The sequence below is a fragment of the Lepidochelys kempii genome, chromosome 9 (assembly GCF_965140265.1).
Source record: "Lepidochelys kempii isolate rLepKem1 chromosome 9, rLepKem1.hap2, whole genome shotgun sequence".
Lineage (NCBI taxonomy): Eukaryota > Metazoa > Chordata > Testudines > Cheloniidae > Lepidochelys > Lepidochelys kempii.
In genome coordinates this window covers 75,421,348-75,441,220 of record NC_133264.1, presented here as the reverse complement: position 1 = coordinate 75,441,220, position 19,873 = coordinate 75,421,348, and the positions used below count along the sequence as shown (strand labels likewise).

General features: G+C 41.9%; 1 protein-coding gene across 1 annotated transcript in view; it reads left to right on the top strand.

Moving 5' to 3' along the window:
* The first annotated feature begins 1,655 nt into the window (after positions 1-1,655).
* The window catches only part of LOC140917648 (sodium/hydrogen exchanger 2-like), a 65,247-nt gene continuing 47,029 nt past the window's right edge, over positions 1,656-19,873 (top strand). The window contains exons 1-4 of the mRNA XM_073360919.1: positions 1,656-1,935; positions 4,384-4,847; positions 9,442-9,692; positions 18,158-18,375. Of these exons, the coding sequence (XP_073217020.1) occupies positions 1,656-1,935; positions 4,384-4,847; positions 9,442-9,692; positions 18,158-18,375 (1,213 nt within the window). The remainder of the gene's footprint in view (positions 1,936-4,383; positions 4,848-9,441; positions 9,693-18,157; positions 18,376-19,873) is intronic.

Sequence of the window (19,873 nt, the reverse complement as noted above, 5' to 3'; positions counted from 1 at the left end):
CCTGTTTAATATTTAAAGGAACAGTGCACATATGCTTAACCCCCATTTGTTCCAAACTGTGAGGGGCCTTGTTCCCCACTCCAAGGAATGATTATGGAGAAATGCATAAAGGGAACCCTGTCAGGATTTCCTCCTGTCATTTTTTTCCACACAAAAGGAGATTTTTTTCCAAAACTCTTGAAATCTCAGTTTGCCCAGAGGTCAAGACATCATTTTCTTTAGTCAAGGTAGAAATTCCTGTTAAAGGCACATTATAAAAGCAGATAAATAATGTTAAATGGAGGGGCGGGAGGGTGCCTTTCAGAATGTATCACTGTTTCCCAAGATTCCTGTTTATTTTTCTGCCCTACAAAATAATATCAGAAATTGGGACATGGTGTGTTATTGACAAACAAAGAGTACATACATGTGTGATTTTGGTCTTCCATCTAGCTCTCCATTATAGGAAAAATGGATCATCAATATGTCATTAGCAGCTTGGGTTTGGTGTCCTTTGGGCATCTGAAGAAAAAAATGGGTCATCGATTAGTCCAGCAGCAGCCTGGGGCCCCCATATTTTAATTGCTTGTGCTGCATGGGCTAAATTCATCCCTGGTGAAACATCACTGGTGAAATCATGGAGGGATTTGGCCTTCTGTGTTTCGCCCTCTATATTATTAATGTGTCTGATAATGTGTCAAACAAATACTCTGCTTCTCAAAATGAGTGCAAGAGTATCCCCTAAAGTCAGTGGATACCTATCCCTGAACCTTCCCAGTGGCCACACCGGCCACTGCAGTATAAGAAACTGTTCTGAGAAGAAATGGCCAAGTAATCAAAAGCCCCTGAAGTTCAGATATGGTAGTTAATAACATCTCTCTCTCTATGCCCATTTTACATGCCGCTCCCCACCCCCGTCCCTGTGGTAGCTGAGTGCCGTGCGTGAAAAGTAAACACAGAAATAGCTCTCTCTTCTGCTCCTGACAGCAGAAGACAACAAACTATTGCTGGAATTTATTCTTGAGATGCCCTCCATCCTAGACCCTCCAGTTGCATGCTTAATTAAGTGATTGTATTAGCTGGTTGTAGTTATTTTTGTTGGATACTCTGATTTGCATTTGGTTTACCAAAGGGAAGATGCATCGGGCAAAGGTGTCATCTATACCAGTTCTCTGTGTAAGCACTAGACCTGGGGGACTGGGGCCCGAAACCAGCCACCTCCAGCAGTGCCTGAAGATCCAGGTTTTTATGTTGCCTCTAGGTCTGGGGTTTGGGGGGGTGCAGAAGGAACAGTTACACTTGTTCTCCATTTAGGCAGTGGAATTTGGGTGGCTGAGGCCCAAAACAGTAAGGATCCTGCTTTTATCTTCCCCGCCCCTTCCCCCATACACACACAGAATCACACAGACTAAGAGTTTGTGAGGCTTTCCTGTAAGCAAACACTAAGCACTTTGTGGCTGAGTGCAGACTTTCCCTGTGTGCGGACTTGGCCCTGTTCCCCAGCTCTCCAGGGCTGGGATTCACTGGGCTGCTTAGTGGCTCCTACCTTCGCACCCACCCACACAAGTGGCTCCTGCAGGGCCTGTTAGGCTGGAGCCCTGCCCAGCCACTCAGGGTCAGAGCAGCAGCAGCAGCCAGGAGCTGGGAAGCAGCCAGTCACCAACTTTCCAGGGCTCATGGAGAGGCAGAGGCTGGGATGGGAGGCTGCAGCAGGATGGATGCTGGGGCCCTGCCTGTCCTTGCTGCTGGGTGCTCCTGTGGTCAGTGCACTCCAGGGACCGTTGCTGCTGCTGTCCCCCGAGGACAGTGGCACAGAGAATGCCAGCTGGGGGTCCCAGGAAGCCCAGGATAATGAATCCTCTGTGCACACAGTCTTCTTCTCCCTGGATTATCAGCACGTGCAGGTTCCCTTTGAAATAACGCTCTGGATCATGCTAGCTTCTCTGGCCAAAATAGGTAAGGAGCCAGGTTTCTTCTGGGCTACAGCAGGAGGAAGAGGAGAAGGGCAGAGCTCAAACAGGGGAGGGATACTCTGAGAACTTCCCTGCATTGGGTATCTGTTTGTCAAACCCCAGCTAGGGTGGAAAGTCCTTGCCTAAAACCCTCCTCACCCCTAAATCTGTCTGTGAGATTTTCAAAGTCTCTGAATGCCCCATCCTGCCCAGTGCCTGACTGAATTGCCCTGGCCTGGGAAAGACAGTCAACACATGCACTTCCCAGCCAGCTTCTCATAACCTGGGGAAGCTCAGGTGGGAAATGAGTTATCAATAATATTTTTAAATCTTGGGCTAGATAGAAGAGAACAACTTCTTCCCTTTATGGTCCTGAGCTGCTCAAGCTGACTGCATTTCACCTCTGCAGCGTCAGGTAGGGCTGTTTGTTCACAGGATACCAAACTAGATAGCCCTCTGGGCTGATTGTTTCTTTATCTCCCCCTTTCCTCCAAACACACATACAGACACACAGGGTTTGTGAGGCTTTCTTGTAAGCAAATGCTAAGCACCTTGCAGCTGAGTGCGAGACTTTTCCTGTGTGCGAACCTAGCCCTGCTCCCCGGCTCTCCGGGGCTGGGTTTCAATAGAGTACTGTACATTAAATTGCCATATTTGCAAATGGAAAAAAACCCCACAAAATTGCTTGTCAGCTTGTAATACTGCAGCTGCAAATGATAGTGACATTTCCAAAGCCACGTGTAAGTTTATACATGCAAAACTTATGAACTGCACACACGTATCCATGGGAGAGGAGAGTCCAGAAAGGATAATGGGAGTAATTGTGTAATTATATAACTGGAGTCACAAATGTGAATAATAATCCTGAACTATGTGCCTGCTTTCGCAACTTTTCTGCACACAGGTCTCCACTGATGTCAATGGGAGTTAAGAATGAGGAGCGGGTTGGATCAGGCCCATCACAATGAATAATTTGGGCCTAAGAGTAATATGGTATAAGAAGGGAAATGATAAATACAGGCTATGAGCTCCATTAGTACTGCAGAAGCCCCTTAACCTTAATTTAATTATTCAGAAATATGAAATATCAGATGCTTACTTACATTGTAAGGTCTTTGGAGCAGAGATAGTCTTTTGTTTTAAGTCTGTATGCCACCGAGTACTCTAGGAGCCCAGTTCTGGTAATACAAACAAACAATACAAATAATGATTAATACGATTTTTTTCTAATTTTTCCATTTCAGTTTGGTTTATTTCGGTTTATTTCTTTTCATGACTTGTGTTGCATGAATTTCTTTTTAAAGTTTAGATCTGTGCAAAGTAGCTGGATGTACCTCTTGTCCGGAGGTGCTGAGCTCACTTTTCACAATGTTGTATTCTAACTGTTTAAAGAGCTAATGATTAGTGAATATTAAAATGCCCTCCTTTATAATTAATAAGAAGGCTTTCTCTGACAAAGAACATTCGTTGGAAACATGGAACACAATTTAAAAAAAAAAGAACTGTTGCTCTCTACTTTTGTGATGCTGAAGAGAGTATGCTATTTAGACCCTACGCCATCTATTATCCTGAATTCCTTCATGTATATTTATCTTAGGTAGATTGTTTTCAGTGCCTACTGTACTGTTATCTAAAATATATAGCTTTTAACCTTTTGTTGTGATGAATTGAGGAATATACCAATTGTAGTTATTAAAAATCTCCTGGCACTTTTGGCAAAATTAGAGGTGTGCTAGCCTAATTCCAATTTAGGTAAATATACTCCACCTACTTTAAATTTTCCCTCATATTTTGAATTCTATATGCTATTCTTCAGCTTCTCTTTAAAAAAATGTTGTCTACTGATGTTGTGTAGCAAGATAGCTGTATTTCACCCCAGATGTGGCTGTGTTTCAATAGAGTATATAAAACTGTAAAGCACTTTGGGATCTTCCTGAATGAAAGGTGCTATAGCAGTGGTTCTCAAACTTTTGTACTGGTGACCCCTTTCACATAGCAAGCCTCTGAGTGCGACCCCCACTTATAAATTAAAAAAAACTTTTTATATATTTAACACCATTATAAATGCTGGAGGCAAAGCAGGGTTTGGGGTGGAGGCTGACAGCTCGCGACCCCCCATGTAATAACCTCATGACCCCCTGAGAGGTCCCGACCCCCAGTTTGAGAACCTCTGTGCTATAGGATGCTATTTATTTATTAACTTTTCATTTTACCAACATTTGCAGCATTTTTTAAAGTCACTTCATGCTCACCTAAAGAATCCTACTGGCATTAAGTGGGAAAATTATTATTTAGGATAAACAGCATCAGTTCACACCCCACAATGCTCTCTTCTAAAAATGACAACGTGGAGCGATTCCTCTTTTGTATTATAAAAAAGTGAGATGAAATGATGATGTCAACATATTATGCTGATTCTGGATAATGATGTAATCTTTTTACTGTTCACCAGCATTTCATCTGTTTAACAAGCTGCCGTCAGTTGTGCCTGAAAGCTGTTTATTGATATTTGTGGGGCTCATCATGGGAGGAATCATCTATGGCTTAAACGACAAGTCCCCACCAGTCATGGACAGTGATATCTTTTTCCTCTATTTACTGCCACCTATAGTCCTTGATGCAGGGTACTTCATGCCCAGCCGTCCCTTTTTCGAGAACATTGGGACTATTCTTCTGTATGCTGTAGTGGGAACTATATGGAATGTGTTTGGGATTGGCTTCTCACTGTATGGGATATGCCAAGTGAAATCCTTTCATCTGCAGGATATATCGTTGCTCCATAATCTCTGGTTTGGCAGTCTGATTGCTGCAGTGGATCCTGTAGCAGTGTTATCTGTGTTTGAAGAGATACATGTCAATGAAAAGCTTCACATTTTGGTTTTTGGAGAATCACTCCTAAATGATGCTGTTACAGTGGTAAGTACTATCTCTTATGTTGGTATTAAGTGTACGGAGGAAGGATGGTCCTGTGGCTAGTGCTAGCCTGGCACTCAGGAGACTCACATTCAATTCCCTGTCCTGCCAAAGACTTCCTGTATGACCTTGAGCAAGTCCCTTAGTATCTCTCTGTTCCTTAGTTCCCCAGCTGTATAATGGGGACAATAGCACTTCCCTACCTTACAGGGATGTTGTGGAGCTACAAGCAGTGGTCATTACAGTAGTGTAAGGTTTTTTTTTAGTGTAGAAAGGGCCCATGGAATCTGGCCCATTGATTTTTATGGAGAGCTCTCATTAACTGCAGTGCGAAAGGGTTAGGAGGATATGATCTATAACGGCGTAGTATCTACAGTCTGTTCTCAGTAACATTCCCCTAGAGCCAGTATGTGCACATGAAGACACTAAGATATGAAGAGAAAAAGTAAATTTGTGGAGAAGCCTAACAGGTTTTGTTTCAGAAACATCGTCAATATGGGAATTAGATTGGCAAAAGGGGCGGGGGGAGGAGGCAGGGAGAGGGAGGGGAACCTTTTCAGTGACCAAACTATAATTAAAAAGTAAAACAAAAGTATCTTGTTGCTACTATTATTGGCTACAAGAAAGCATGATTCTGGTGCTGAGCTGCCTCAGCTCCCATTGAAATCAGCTGCTCTCAGGGATGAGTTATGCAGGAAGTCAGACTAAATTATCATCATGGTCCCTCTGGCCTTAAAACCTGTGAATCTATAAAGTGTTCTTTGGAGCCAACTCAGCACCTTGCAGGATCAGGCCCTAAAATTGTTATTTATTTAAAATGTTTGGATGGACACTTGCTGCATTGTCATAACAGGAGCAGACATGTTTTGAAAGGACAATCTGTTAATATGTACCTTCTTCGTCTTTCTACTATGAACTAAATCTCAATCCACTTAATAGTTACTTTATTTAAAATAACAAGAGTGACTTTCCTTTGTGTCTCATCTTCTGAGGAGCAAAATCCAAGCCTGGTTCCTGATTTAAAAAATGACTTATTTAGTTTAAAAATGAGTTATTTTCCCTCTTCTCCACTCTAGCTGCAGAATCCCATTCTGAACTCACTTAGGGCCTGATCCAGAGCCCACTGACTGCAATGGGGGTCTTTCCATTGATGCCAGAAGGTTGTGGATCAAGGTCATAGAGTCCACATAACGGTGAGCATGTATACAGTGGTGAGCTTTTACACAAGAGCAGTCCCATTGAGTTCAGTGTTCACCAGGGTGGGTAAAGACTGCACAATTTAGCCCCTGAATAGTGAGATCCCTGAGAAACATCCTCATATTTGTACAGTGCTGAGTAGACTATCAGCACTCAATACATTATAGTAATAAATAAAGCTTATCAGATGAAGTGTCTCTATTGTTATCTAATGTGCCCAGTCCTTTGTTTCTTGTGAGGTTTGGGCATTGAGGAATACAGGATTGGATCTAATATGCTGACTCAGTCATACCAGTTTCTTCAAGTGGGTTCAAAATAAGATTCTGCAGCTGGAGTCAGGCACTGCCTATCACTTTATATTATGCAGTGTCTTTTATACTGCATACGGTACTCTTTTATACTGAAGAATTCTAGTCAGGAAAACACTAAGTTAAAGACTATTTCTCAACAATTTAATTTCCCTATAAATAAAAGGGACAGTAAAAAATCAGGACCTGTTATGCCCAATACTTCTACATCAAATTCGGGTTATAGAAATAGTTTAGCGTGAAATTGTCCATTTTAATCAACAGCCAGTGTTTGCAGGAAGATATTTAGGTCCAACATCTCTGCAAAGCTCCCCACTTCAGGAAGTCTCCTGTTATAAAGTCTGTTGTAAAGCCCATTGAAGTTGATGGAATAATTCGCCTTGATTTCAGCAGGTATTGGGTCAGGGCTTATCTGCATGCCAGAATGTTGGTACACCAGAGTTGCCACTCATGATAGTGCACTCATTGCTTTCAGTGATTGGTATAAAACTGCTGGTATCATTGGCTGCATCAACAGCCTGATGTACAACCAAAATTTGACTTGATGGAGTTACTGTTAATGTTTAAAAAGAACAGGAGTACTTGTATAGACTAACAAATTTATTAGAGCATAAGCTTTTGTGGGCTACAGCCCACTCCATCAGATGCATAGAATGGAACATGTAGTAAGAAGATATATATATATATACATACAGGTAAGTTGGAAGTTGCCATACAAACTGTGAGAGGCTAATTAGTTAAGATGAACTATTATCAGCAGGAGAAAAAAACTTTTGTAGTGATAATCAAGATGGCCCATTTAGACAGTTGACAAGAAGGTGTGAGGATACTTAACTTAGGGAAGTAGATTCAATATGTGTAGGTTTCAGAGTAACAGCCGTGTTAGTCTGTATTCGCAGAAAGATGCATCCGATGAAGTGAGCTGTAGCTCACGAAAGCTTATGCTCAAATAAATTGGTTAGTCTCTAAGGTGCCACAAGTACTCCTTTTCTTTTTGTCAACATGTGTAATGACCCAGCCACTCCCAGTCTCTATTCAAACCCAAGTTAATGGCATCTAGTTTGCATATTAATTCAAGCTCAGCAGTTTCTCCTTGGAGTCTGGTTTTGAAGCTTTTCTGTTGCAAAATTGCCACCCTTAAATCTTTTACTGAGTGGCCAGAGAGGTTGAAGTGTTCTCCTACTGGTTTTTGAATGTTATGATTCCTGATGTCAGATTTGTGTCCATTTATTGTTTTGCGTAGAGACTGTCCGGTTTGGCCAGTGTACATGGCAGAGGGGCATTGCTGGCACATGATGACATATATCACGTTGGTAGATGTGCAGGTGAACAAGCCCCTGATGGCATGGCTAATGTGATTAGGTCCTATGATGGTGTCACTTGAATAAATATCTGGACAGAGTTGGCATCGGGCTTTGTTGCAAGGATAGGTTCCTGGGTTAGTGTTTTTGTTGTGTGGTGTGTGGTTGCTGGAGAGTATTTGCTTCAGGTTGTGGGGCTGTCTGTAAGCAAGGACTGGCCTGTCTCCCAAGATCTGTGAGAGTGATGGGTCGTCCTTCAGGATAGGTTGTAGATCCTTGATGATGCGTTAGAGAGGTTTTAGTTGGGGGCTGAAGGTGACAGCTAGTGGTGTTCTGTTATTTTCTTTGTTGGGACTGTCCTGTAGTAGGTTGGTATACCTGCTGAAATGAAAAAACAGATTGACAGAGCCAGAAGAGTATTCAGAAGTCACCTACTACAGGACAGGCCCAACAAAGCAGGTATACCCAACTGCTGAAGTGAAAAAACAGATTGACAGAGCCAGAAGAGTACCCAGAAGTCACCTACTCCAGGAGAGGCCCAACAAAGAAAATAACAGAATGCCACTAGCTGTAAAAGATTTAAGGGTGGCAATTTTGCAACAGAAAAGCTTCAAAACCAGACTCCAAGGAGAAACTGCTGAGCTTGAATTAATATGCAAACTAGATGCCATTAACTTGGGTTTGAATAGAGACTGGGAGTGGCTGGGTCATTACACATATTGAATCTATTTCCTTAAGTTAAGTATCCTCACACCTTCTTGTCAACTGCCATCTTGATTATCACTACAAAAGTTTTTTTCTCCCGCTGATAATAGCTCATCTTAACTAATTAGCCTCTCACAGTTTGTATGGCAACTTCCAACTTATCTGTATGTGTATGTGTATATATATATATATATATCTTCTTACTACATGTTCCATTCTATGCATCCGATGAAAGCTTATGCTCTAATAAATTTGTTAGTCTCTACGGTGCCACAAGTACTCCTGTTCTTTTTGCGGATACAGACTAACACGGCTGCTACTCTGAAACCTGTTAATGTTTAGGATTTTAACTGCACTGGCATGTGAGTAGAAGGAAGATAGTGAGAAATAATATGTATTTAAATGCTTTGATTATAGATATACAATGTAAATGTGTTTGTATTTATAATCCTTCATGGATCAGCAGCAAAGGTAGGAGTTCATCTCTTCCCGTTCATTCACATCAGTAAGGGGTGAGCTTCATAGTCTAATTGGAACCATTAAATTGAGACGTTCCATCCCACAGACAAATTCTTATTGCTAGTTTCTTTCATACAACAAATCTTTAGTGGAGACTTAGAGGGAGAAAATCTCCATGAAGATCTCCTTGCAGAACACCCCCTAGGTATCATTCCATGGGGAGGGTGGGGTTTGTCCCCCATGTGACAGGCCATGGAGAAACTCTGTTTTTCCCCAGGGATCTAAAGGTCTAGGGCAGGCCGTGAGGGAACTGTATGCCTTTACACCTGACCAAGCTCCTGGCAGGCCGCCCCCACCACTCGCCACATCCATTGAAACCTCAAGAGCCAAGGTTTAGGCTGCTTTATCTTTTCTTGGAAATCCTTGCAGGGCCATAGGGTAGATGATGTAAAAATGAGGCAAAACCCATTGGTTAAAAAGAACAGAGTGTTATTGTCATAACACTAGGAAAGCATTTCACCACATAGGCAGAAGTGTCACAAACATTTAATGATGTGTCTGTTGCCTGTGGTCATCTCTAGCTAATGTTTGTTTTTCTCTCTCTTTTTCCTTTTATTTTTCTTCTAGGTGCTGTACAAGCTGTTTAGATCCTTTTGCGAAATGTCAACAATCAAAACTGTGGATGTGTTTGCAGGAATTGGGAAATTTTTTGTGGTTGGAATAGGAGGGGTATTGGTAGGCCTTTTATTCGGGATGATTGCTGCCTTTACCACACGATTTACCAAGAATATCCGTGTAATTGAACCCCTCTTTGTCTTCCTGTACAGTTACCTTTCCTATCTCACTGCAGAAATGTTTCACCTCTCTGGTATTGTGGCGTAAGTATATGCACGGGTTTTCTTATTCATGCAATTAATGCTTTTGGCTATATTCAGAAAAGAATCAGTCATGATTACATCAGCATTGCTTAGCGTGAGATGTATGATAAACATCTCAGTATTAAGTGAAACAAAAAAATATAAAAGCCTTTGAAATGGTACTGGGACATAACCACATTGCATGCATTATACAATTACACATAAATGGTGATATGCATTCTTCAAATGCGCTCACATTTTCTGAGGATTTAAAAGACAAAGAAATGGCCTTAGCAGTGTTTCACAGAACAGATGGCATCTGACTTTAAATGATTTGAAATGCTAAAGGACTTAGGTTGAAATTTCAGGGTGTAGAGATTGGAGCCAGCTTGTGTATTTTAAAACTGGAAATCATAAATAGCCCTGATTATTAGAGCTGGACAGATTTCAAATGGTTCATCTATTCAGTCAGGCATCCAAACGTCTGCAAGCTTATTCAAGCTTGGTTTAGTGTCTTTGGTCTGGAAAATGTGCATGGTCAGTATGTGTGAGACTTCCAGTTCTTTGTGGTTTTGGCTGGGCCAGAACAGGCTTTCTAGTAGTATTTTGAGTTCCAGTCAGTACCAGGATATGAAGAGGTGCACTAAGTGGTTGATTGGATTCTTTGAACATCAGAAAAAATTGGGTTTGATCTGGGTTTTGGGCAAGACTTAAGTCCATTTTAACTTTATCTCCAGTGATTTGCCCATCCCTACTGATTAGCTTATTTAGGTCTATATCCTGCCTTTACTTTCTGATGGTATGATTGAGCAGGCAGGATTGCTCATGGTGACTGGGATGACTGTGTGATAGGTTACACATTGCTTCTCCTTTAAAAAAAAAAGAAGAAGATTGCACACTTTCCCCCACTTTGTGTACACTCCAGCATACATGGTACCTGGCCAAGACGTAACTGCATTCCTGGCCTGCAGCCCTTGGGGCTATAGCACTTCAGTGCACAGCAGCCAGTCCCATAGCACTCTGTTGAGTGTTCGTTATTCTGTCCTACTGTTGCTAAGGTGATCTTTTCCCCTCAGCATGCCCCTGCTCAGCCCAGGGCAAGATCTGGCTCCTTGTGTTTTAGCTTAGTTTTTCAAAATCAACACAATTCACAGGTATACTTTCACATACCGTGAGTGTCACAAAACAGCATCGCCAACAGTTACAACACAGTGGTATCCACGATTACCAGTTTTCCCTACACTTAGATTATGAAGTGGCAATGTGCGTAATGACTCTTTGATTGTAGGTAGACAGATAGACAGGCGCACACCCACTGACCTTGATGCTATCATGCATGATCAGGGACCGGATTCGTCTTTCTGTTAAACTGATGTAAATTAAGAATAATTCCACTAACCTCAGTAGAATTATACAGTAAGTCCTTGCTTAACGTTGTAGTTCCTGAAAAATGCGACTTTAAGCGAAACAATGTTAAGCGAATCCAATTTCCCCATAAGAATTAATGTAAATGGGCGGGTTAGGTTCCAGGGAAATTTTTTTCATCAGACAAAAGACTATATTATATATATATGTATATACACACTGTATAAGTTTTAAACAAACAGTTTAATACTGTACACAGCAATGATGATTGTGAAGCTTGGTTGAGGTGGTGAAGACAGAGGGTGGAAGAGGGTGGGATATTTCCCCTGGGAATGCCTTCCTGCTAAATGACGAACTAGCACTCGGCTGAGGCTCAAGGGTTAATACATTGTTGTTAATGTAGCCTCACACTCTAGAAGGCAGCACGAATGGAGGGAGGGGAGACAGCACGGCAGACAGAGACAGAGACACACACCCTATGTGTGGTAGAGAAGAGAGAGAGATTCACATTGCCCCTTTAAGTATGCTGACACCACTCTAAGTACACTGCCATTTTAAGTAGACCAGCAAGTTGAGACAGCAGCTGCTGCCTTCAAGCTCCCCCCGTCCTGAGCCCTGTTGTGTGTCCCCCTGCTCTATGGAGATGGGGTAAGCGGGGGGCAGGAGCAGGGGGGAGGGGGACACCCTGACATTAGTCCCCCTCATACCCCACCCCGCCCCCGCACAGCAAGCAGGAGTCTCCCGGGAGCAGCTCCAAGGCAGAGGGCAGGAGCAGCACATGGCAGTGGGGGGCAGGGACAGCTGAACTGCCGGCAATTGATAGTCTGCTGGGCAGCTGTCACACAGGGAACTTAGGGGAGCAGGGAGCTGCCAATCCACCCTGGTTCCAACCACCCACCAGCTAGCTCCAATGGGCTGCTCTTTCTGCAAGCAGTGGACAAATCAGGCGGCTGCCAAACAACTTATAAGGGAGCATTGCACAACTTTAAATGAGCATGTTCTCTAATTGATCAGCAATGTAACAACGAAACAATGTTAACTGGGACGACTTTAAGTGAGGAGTTACTGTACCTGATTTCAGTGGCGTAACTGAGAGCAAAATCTGGCTTGTAGCATAGTGCGTATGAATTAGGATGAGTGTAACTATGGGCTTGTCTACAACGTGGGGTGATGCACTCTATGGGGGTGTGATTTGTTTAGTGCAATGTCATACTGCGCATTAAGTAGTTCGTGTAGACCAGTGGCTCTCAACCTTTCCAGACTACTGTACTCCTTTCAAGAATCTGATTTATCTTGTGTACCCCCAAGTTTCACCTCACTTAAAAGCTTACCAAATCAGACATAAATATACGAATGTGTCCCAGCACACTATTACTGAAAAATTGCTTACTTTCTCATTTTTACCATATAGTTATAAAATAACTCAATTGGAATATAAATCCTGTACTTACATTTCAGTGTACAGTATACAGAGAAGTATAAACAAATCATTGTCTTTGAAATTTTAGTTTGTACTGACTTTGCTAGTGCTTTTTATGTAGCCTGTTGTAAAATGAGGCAAATATCTAGCTGAGTTGATGTACCCCCTGGAAGATCTCTGAGTACCCCCAAGGGTACATATACCCCTGGTTGAGAACCACTAGTGTAGACCCTGATGGTGCTCACTCAGGGTTCTCTAGTGTATCAAACAGCACTATGCTAAAGCATACATGGGAACCTGTAGGGAGCTCCTTCACTGGTGCTTCTGCTGCTTCCCTTGAATGTTGCATTCCTGACTTTGGCCCTGGTCCCTCAGTGAGCTCCATATGATCAGACCACTGTGCCAATGCGAAGCCCTTCAGCCACTGGGACTCCATGCAGTCTCAGGAGTCAACACATACAGGATGTTTGGAGATTCCCAACTCTTGTGATTTCATCACAAGTCTCTTGGTATTCAGTGGTTTTTGTAAAGTTCCAGCACCTGGAGTCATAAGATTACTGACTGTCAGTAGAAAACTGAGGGATACATAAATGCATGTTGTTCAACTTGTAGTTGATCAGCCCAATGCAGAGGGTGCTGAGGATGCCTTCTCTAGAAGTGGAGAAGGCATTTGACCATACAGAAAGAGATGATCTTTTCCATAACTGAAAGTGCATGGGGAAGTGGCAGCACTGAAAGGTCACAAGAGGAACCTGGTATTTGTTGAACTATCTATATCTACATTTTGTTTCTGAAAATATTGGAGGTTGATAGCCAAGAAGATAAATGCAAGATATTGATATCTGATCTACAGTTAAAATATGTGGCTCCTTTAATAAAGATTTTTAAACATCAGAAATTATTTTTGTTTAAATGTTGCAAAATCATATCTGTACTTTAGTTTCAATGCCAGTCTAACAAAGAATTCAAGAAACTGACTCATCTAAGGAATGGAGACACCTTTCCTTTACAAAACTCCCCTACAAGTCTCTGGGGAAGCTAACTGGAGCTATCAAGGTTCTTTAAGTACAGCTTTATATAGTAATTGAGAGATGCTAGTTTTTAATTTGAAGAAGTTGACTTTAACCTTAGGAACATGATTAACTGTGGGCTAAATCCTTCAATCTTGAATCAGACACCAAAACGCCCACTAACATCAATGAGAATTGTGCCTGAAGAAGAACTGATTTAGTCCTGCAAAACTCGATCCAGTATTTCTAATGGACAAAGAGATCTTACTTTAGAATCAAAGGCAGTATAGATGGAAAAGACTGTATGAGGTCATCCAGACCGTTTCCCTGACAGTGGTTGCTAGCTCTGACCCTGACTCAGGAAGTGGACTCATCTAGTGCTGACAAACACAAAAGTAAAGATATTTAGTATTTCCCTAATGACTGTCAAGTGCACCTAGACTCCAGTGATATTTGCCTTATAGACAACTCCAATATTGATAATACTGATGATGAAAAGAAAATGAAACATTAAACGTCCACCTACCAGTTCAATACAGCAGTATCTGGATGATCTATGTTGAAACCAATGATACTACGCTGTGTAAAAATAGGAATCGTCTATACTTTGCAGGTTTTGTTTCCTAGATGGCCAGTACAAAGCAATATTTCAGTATTGCTGAAACAATTATAGTTCAGGGGAAAAGGTAAACTAAGGCTCTGTTATAGTATCATGTGACTGAACAGTGAAATAAATATGCTGCATAATCAGCATGGAAGGAGAAGGCTTTCGGACGTAATGGTGTTTCCTTCTGTCACGGGGTACTGTACCCAGCATGGAGCCCATTTTTTTTCCTTTTCAATAATGCATCATTTCTGGATCAAAATGGGTGCTTGGACAGCTACTTCCTTGTCATAAGAAATTGAGATTACAGATAACGGTATATTTTAAGATTTAAATATAAGTAGAAAGACACTTATGGCTCATTTGTGTTTCTTAAGCCTTTTAAACTACCTTCCAAGAAGATGTTGTCAAGCACATTTTTTGTATTGCTCTCTTGTTCGTGATACCAGTTTAGTACCCTGAAAATATTCTCCCCAAACTAACAGTATTTTTATTTTGTGCTTTGAAATTAACATCACGGTTGTAGTTTAACTTCATTGTTTTGCTCTGTAAATATCTGCACAGCTGGGTCAATAAGGGTTTGTTAATTAGCTGCTGCTGAGCCAGCAGAGGGGGAAAGATCACAAGAAGATGAGCCTCATTTTGCTCTTGCTAATAGCAGTACAAACCAGGAATAACTATGTTGAAATTAATGGTGTTTTACTAGTAGCAGAGGACAGAGGAGGCTGGTGAGAGGAGAATCAGGCTCATTGGTTTTCCATGGGTTGCAGAAAAATAGTCATGTGAGATCTCATCTCATGGAAACCTTGGCCATTGTTGCTGTTGTCATCCTTCTGTTCAGTTGTTGAAACACACTATTTGCTGCCCTTACAGATAGCGCTCCCTACCCATATTATTAATGCTCAGTACAGATCTTCACATCCAGGCTTCCCAGTGGCCACATATTTCCCCTATTTAGAAAAATTGACAATTTCCAGCAGAAAATGATCACATTTATTCCTGAGGTCCTCTCTATTCCCACTGTACACTAGGATGTACTTTGCCCAACGTTTTGGCAGTGAACACAGAAAGGACAGATGAGCTCCTCTCCCTGCCTCATTTCACTGCATTTCATTGCAGTTTAGAAGTGGAGGCAAAAAAGTAGTGGTTTTTTTTTTTTGCCAATTTCCTGGGACTCGCATATGAAATAAGAAAGGATGGAAATTACAGGTAAAATAAGACTTAAAAATGATGAGATTAAAATCAAAGAGAGGGAGGGAGGGAGGGAGGGAAAGAGGAGAAAGTTGGACAGAAATGTTCTCATTATCTCTCTTTTTCATGCCCATAGCTGAACTGTATATTCACTGGGAGCTGGCACACCGTTGTGACTTTGCCAATAAAGCCCAAACACCCAGTTAGAATGTGTTTTTTGCAGTCAGTGTCCAACGCTAATCTCCTCGGCAGTGTATACTGCTTCCCACTGAGTAAGTTTGTCATTCTGTGGTCCCTGTATTATATGCCGAATGACCACCAGCTGAGAGCATGAATTATGAATAGAATGGACCAGCAGTAGTCAATGGCTATTTGGAAAACAGTGGAGTGGCAGTCACCAGTAAAGTAAAATTTAAAGTCAATAGGCTAGATCCTATGTAGATCAGACCAATTTATCTCAGTGTAATGTTAGCAGCTTCAGGGGAGTTACTCCTGATGTACACGGATGTAGATTAGAAGAAAACGAAGCCCTTTGCTTCAGAGAGTTGTTGTCAAAATAGCAATGGTGATGAGAATTCAGAAATTGATATTTGTCTTGCCTTCATTCAGCCAGTCCTTTAGTACAATGCGTTTCAGTCAAAGTAACATGCCCTCACCGCCCCCCACCCCAACCAGTGCTTTGGCTCTTTGATTCCAACTGCTTTGACCTTCTGAGATTGCTAGGCTGAAATTATACTGATTTGAAAAGCTGATGAATTAGGCTAACCACATGTATCCTGTAGTTTCAATAACCAATTATCCATGAACAATTAAAGGGTAAAAGTTTTAATTAAAGGGTAAAAAGTGCTTCACACTTCTAAAATGACCTGGTATGTACAATACACGAAGAGGTAAAATGTTACTGCTGTAGTGACACTCTCTAATTTCCTCAGTAGCACAGTGGTCCTGTTGGAGGCCCGCTCTGTGTTCATCATGCAGCCTAGTGAATGTTCAGTAAGGTTTCTTTGATATCAGTTGAGGTCTCTGTAGTCCTTCAGCTGATTTAAGGGGCCAGCTCCTCAACTGTGGCTAAAGAACGTAGCAGCTCAGGATGGGGATGGGAATGTAAAATGCACTTCCTCCATCCTGGGCTGGCTGTGCACTGGGCCAGTCCCTGGTGTTAGTTAGAACAGCTTGCAGGCTACTCATATGCTATGTTGGCTGCCTCTGGCCCCGGATCAGCCAGATTTGAAGAAGCCCTCTTCACACCCCTCATGCCAGCAGCACAGGAGCTGCTACCTCAGGTCTCTGTATTCTGAAGGTTCCTCTGTACTGGGATGATCTTCTTGTGGCTGATTATGATGGTTTTAGGGCCAGAATTCACCAGATATGCTTCCCAAAGCATCAGAGAACAGTGCAGAATCTGGGTGATTGCCTTTGTGCATGACATTCTCCTCAGCCAACCTCATCACATGCTACTTCTCAGCACAGCCCTCTCTGAGAATGTGTGGAAGCTATGAAAGGGCAATAAATGCTCAGCTCATCAGCATTATTCTATGTGCCATACTGATCTGTGAGTTAGAGCTGGTTTCTGTGGGCACATGGGGTGGCACGGGAATGGAGTTATAAAAAGACATGATATACAGAAAAACACTGGAAATACTCTCAAGATTTTTTTTTTAAAGAACTTATGCTTTTAAAAAAGAAATTATACCACTATTATGCTTTTGAGAGATCAAAATTTTATGGGCCAGATTCTGGTGTCATAGTGGTGTAAACTCCACTGAATGAGCTGAATTACTTCAGATTTACACTGGTGTAACTTATGTCAGAATTTGCTCCCGTTCCTTTTCTGTAATTCTTGTCTCTTCAGTATTGTCTCATCATTTCCTTATGCTCCCTACTGCCAGTTTTTAGCATCCACCCATTGTCTCTGGTCTTGCACTTGGACTGCAACCTCTTCAGGGCAGGGACTGCCTCTTTGTTATGTGCGTCTGCAGAGCCTAGAACAGTGGGGCGTGATCCATAACTGGGACCCTGAGGCACCATGGTAATACAAATAACAATGTACTGCAGAGAGCAATTTGTATTGTGTGTAGGGAACAGTCCTGCTATGACAGGGAAATGAACTTGGTTATTATCTAACAGGCCTTTTGTATATCTAATATTTATGAGTCTTTGATTCCAAAAATTGAGGTTAAGTCTTGATTAGAATCTGTCAATGTTGCACTGCTGATGGCAAACAGATTACAGGAAGTGGACATATGCAATATATTAATAGTGATATTAAAAAGCTACATTAAAAGAATGTTACAAAGTTGCAAAGTAAAACACTCAAAAGTTAGGAAATGCTAGAAATAAGGAGGCCCATGGAGGAGGTGCTAGATCTTCTCAATGAAATATTTGTAAGAATATTTTAACATAGGCAAACCAATGTATTTTTCCCCCTAACCTCATTCTGAGAAACAGCTGAACCTTTTTTGCTGAAATTTTCCAGAAAACATCAGCTGGAGGCAAATACCCAGGATTGAAAATTTCAGCCCAAATTGTTAAAGTTTGCCAAACTTATAAGGAACTGAAAACAGGGTCTTATAATGGAAAGAGTTGGGCAACATTAGCTATAGGTGTCCTACCTCCCTACAATAAATGTAATAACTTAGCATTTATTTATTAAGGGCCAGATCCAAATACCCTTACTCACACAGAGTAGTCTCTTTCTGCACAAGTAGTCTCACTGATTTTTAATAGAATGACTTGGGGAGTAAGGTACTACTGAGTGAGTCTCAGCATACCAGAATCTGCCCTAAACTAAGTCTTACATTGTCTTGGAAAGGCTATGATATAATTTTTGCCTATCTAGCATGTTCCTCCAACCAAGCTATGTACCATATATAATTGCTTTATTTTCTTTCCTCAGTATTATTGCGTGTGCCATGGGCATGAAACGTTATGTGGAGGCGAACATCTCTCTAAAGTCTCACACTACAATCAAATACTTTATGAAGATGTGGAGCAGTGTTAGTGATACCCTTATCTTCATCTTTCTTGGGGTCTCTACCATTGGAGACAACCATGAGTGGAGTTGGTCTTATATTTGCTTTACCGTCATTTTCTGTCTTATTTGGAGAGCGCTAGGTATGGTGAAAAAGCTGATTTTTCTTTGTGGGAATGAAATGTGCAATTTCGGAGTTTATTATGTATCACATTTAAGTGTAGGAGGGGAGGGACTCTTTGAAAAGTACTGGTTGCCTAACATTCAAAATGTAATCTTTAATTCTAACTGCTGGTTCATTTAGTACTTCCCTTTGTATTTCTACCATGTTTCCAGTTCACTTTATCACATCCTTCAATAGAAAATTTGATTGACTCCCTTTGTTCGTGTACTGGTTAAGATAAACTGGTTCTTGAGCTAATGGGGGTGATCTTGTTGTTTTTGGAGCTGATCATCTTGAGCGTGAATCTTATTGTCTCTTCTTAATATGGTTGTAGGTCTTGGGCGCAGACTGATTCAGATGAGTGCCTCAGGATTGGCTTGGATTCCTGAGTACTCAGCTGTTCTAAAGTGTATTCAAGGGCAAATGCTGTCTTAACTGGAAGAAATAAGTCATGTATTGGCTTGGTTGCATGTGAATCATTGCCATTAGCTGGGAAGGTGGTGGACTGGATGTTATGTATAAGCAGTTCTCTCTGCTGGCTGAGCTAATGAGCTGTATTGTTAGCTGGAGAAGCAGAGGCCTGTGTTTTGCAGTGAAATGTGAATCCCCATGCGCATCTATGTAGCTGGGTGATCAATCCAGAGTCCTTATACACAATGTGTTGCCATCTCTTACAGTAGATGTGGGATGGACGTATTTTAAAACTACTGCAGTAACTGTACTTAAACCCAGGCCAGATTCTGCCTGGCCCTTATGTGGGTACAGTGGGCAGAAAGCATGTGAGAAACCCATCACCTGCTTGTTTGGTAACAAGAATTTCAGTTCCTGCACTGACAGTAGCACAGGAACTGCTCCCTCCTACTGCCCTGGGGCTTGCACTGTGCCCCAAAGAGGGCAGGGAGGATGGAGGTCCATGACTCCATCCATCTGTGCCCTGTCCAGCAGAACTGGCTACCTATGCAGGAGGAGCAAGCTGTATCCCATAAAGGGATGTGACATCTGGCACACAGGATCTCTCTGTCCTGGAACTCCTGGACCATTCTGCTTCCCTGTGGAAGAATGTCTTCCACTGAGATGGTATAGCGGTGCACTGCCCATTATTATGAGCTATGTCTCCAGTTGAGCCTAGAGATAGGAATCAGTTTGGCTTGCTTTCCTGAATAGATCTGAACGTCACCACGGAATAATAGTAAATGGCTAGTAGCATTGATACAAAATGTGAAATCTAGCAGGATGCAGCATTTCTGAAGTCATTTCCTCCATGTCACCATCACTACAAAACACATGACTTGTGGTGTATGAGCCATATATACCATAGGCCAGATTTCACCACCCGCACTCAGTGCTGGCTTCGCATTTTACTACTTTAGTTTTCAGTCAGTAAAATCCCTGTCAAACATGTTTGGAATAGTTCTACTGTGGAGACGAACTTCCTTGTTGTCCAGAAATATAGAGAAACAGATTTCTGCCCCAGTCCT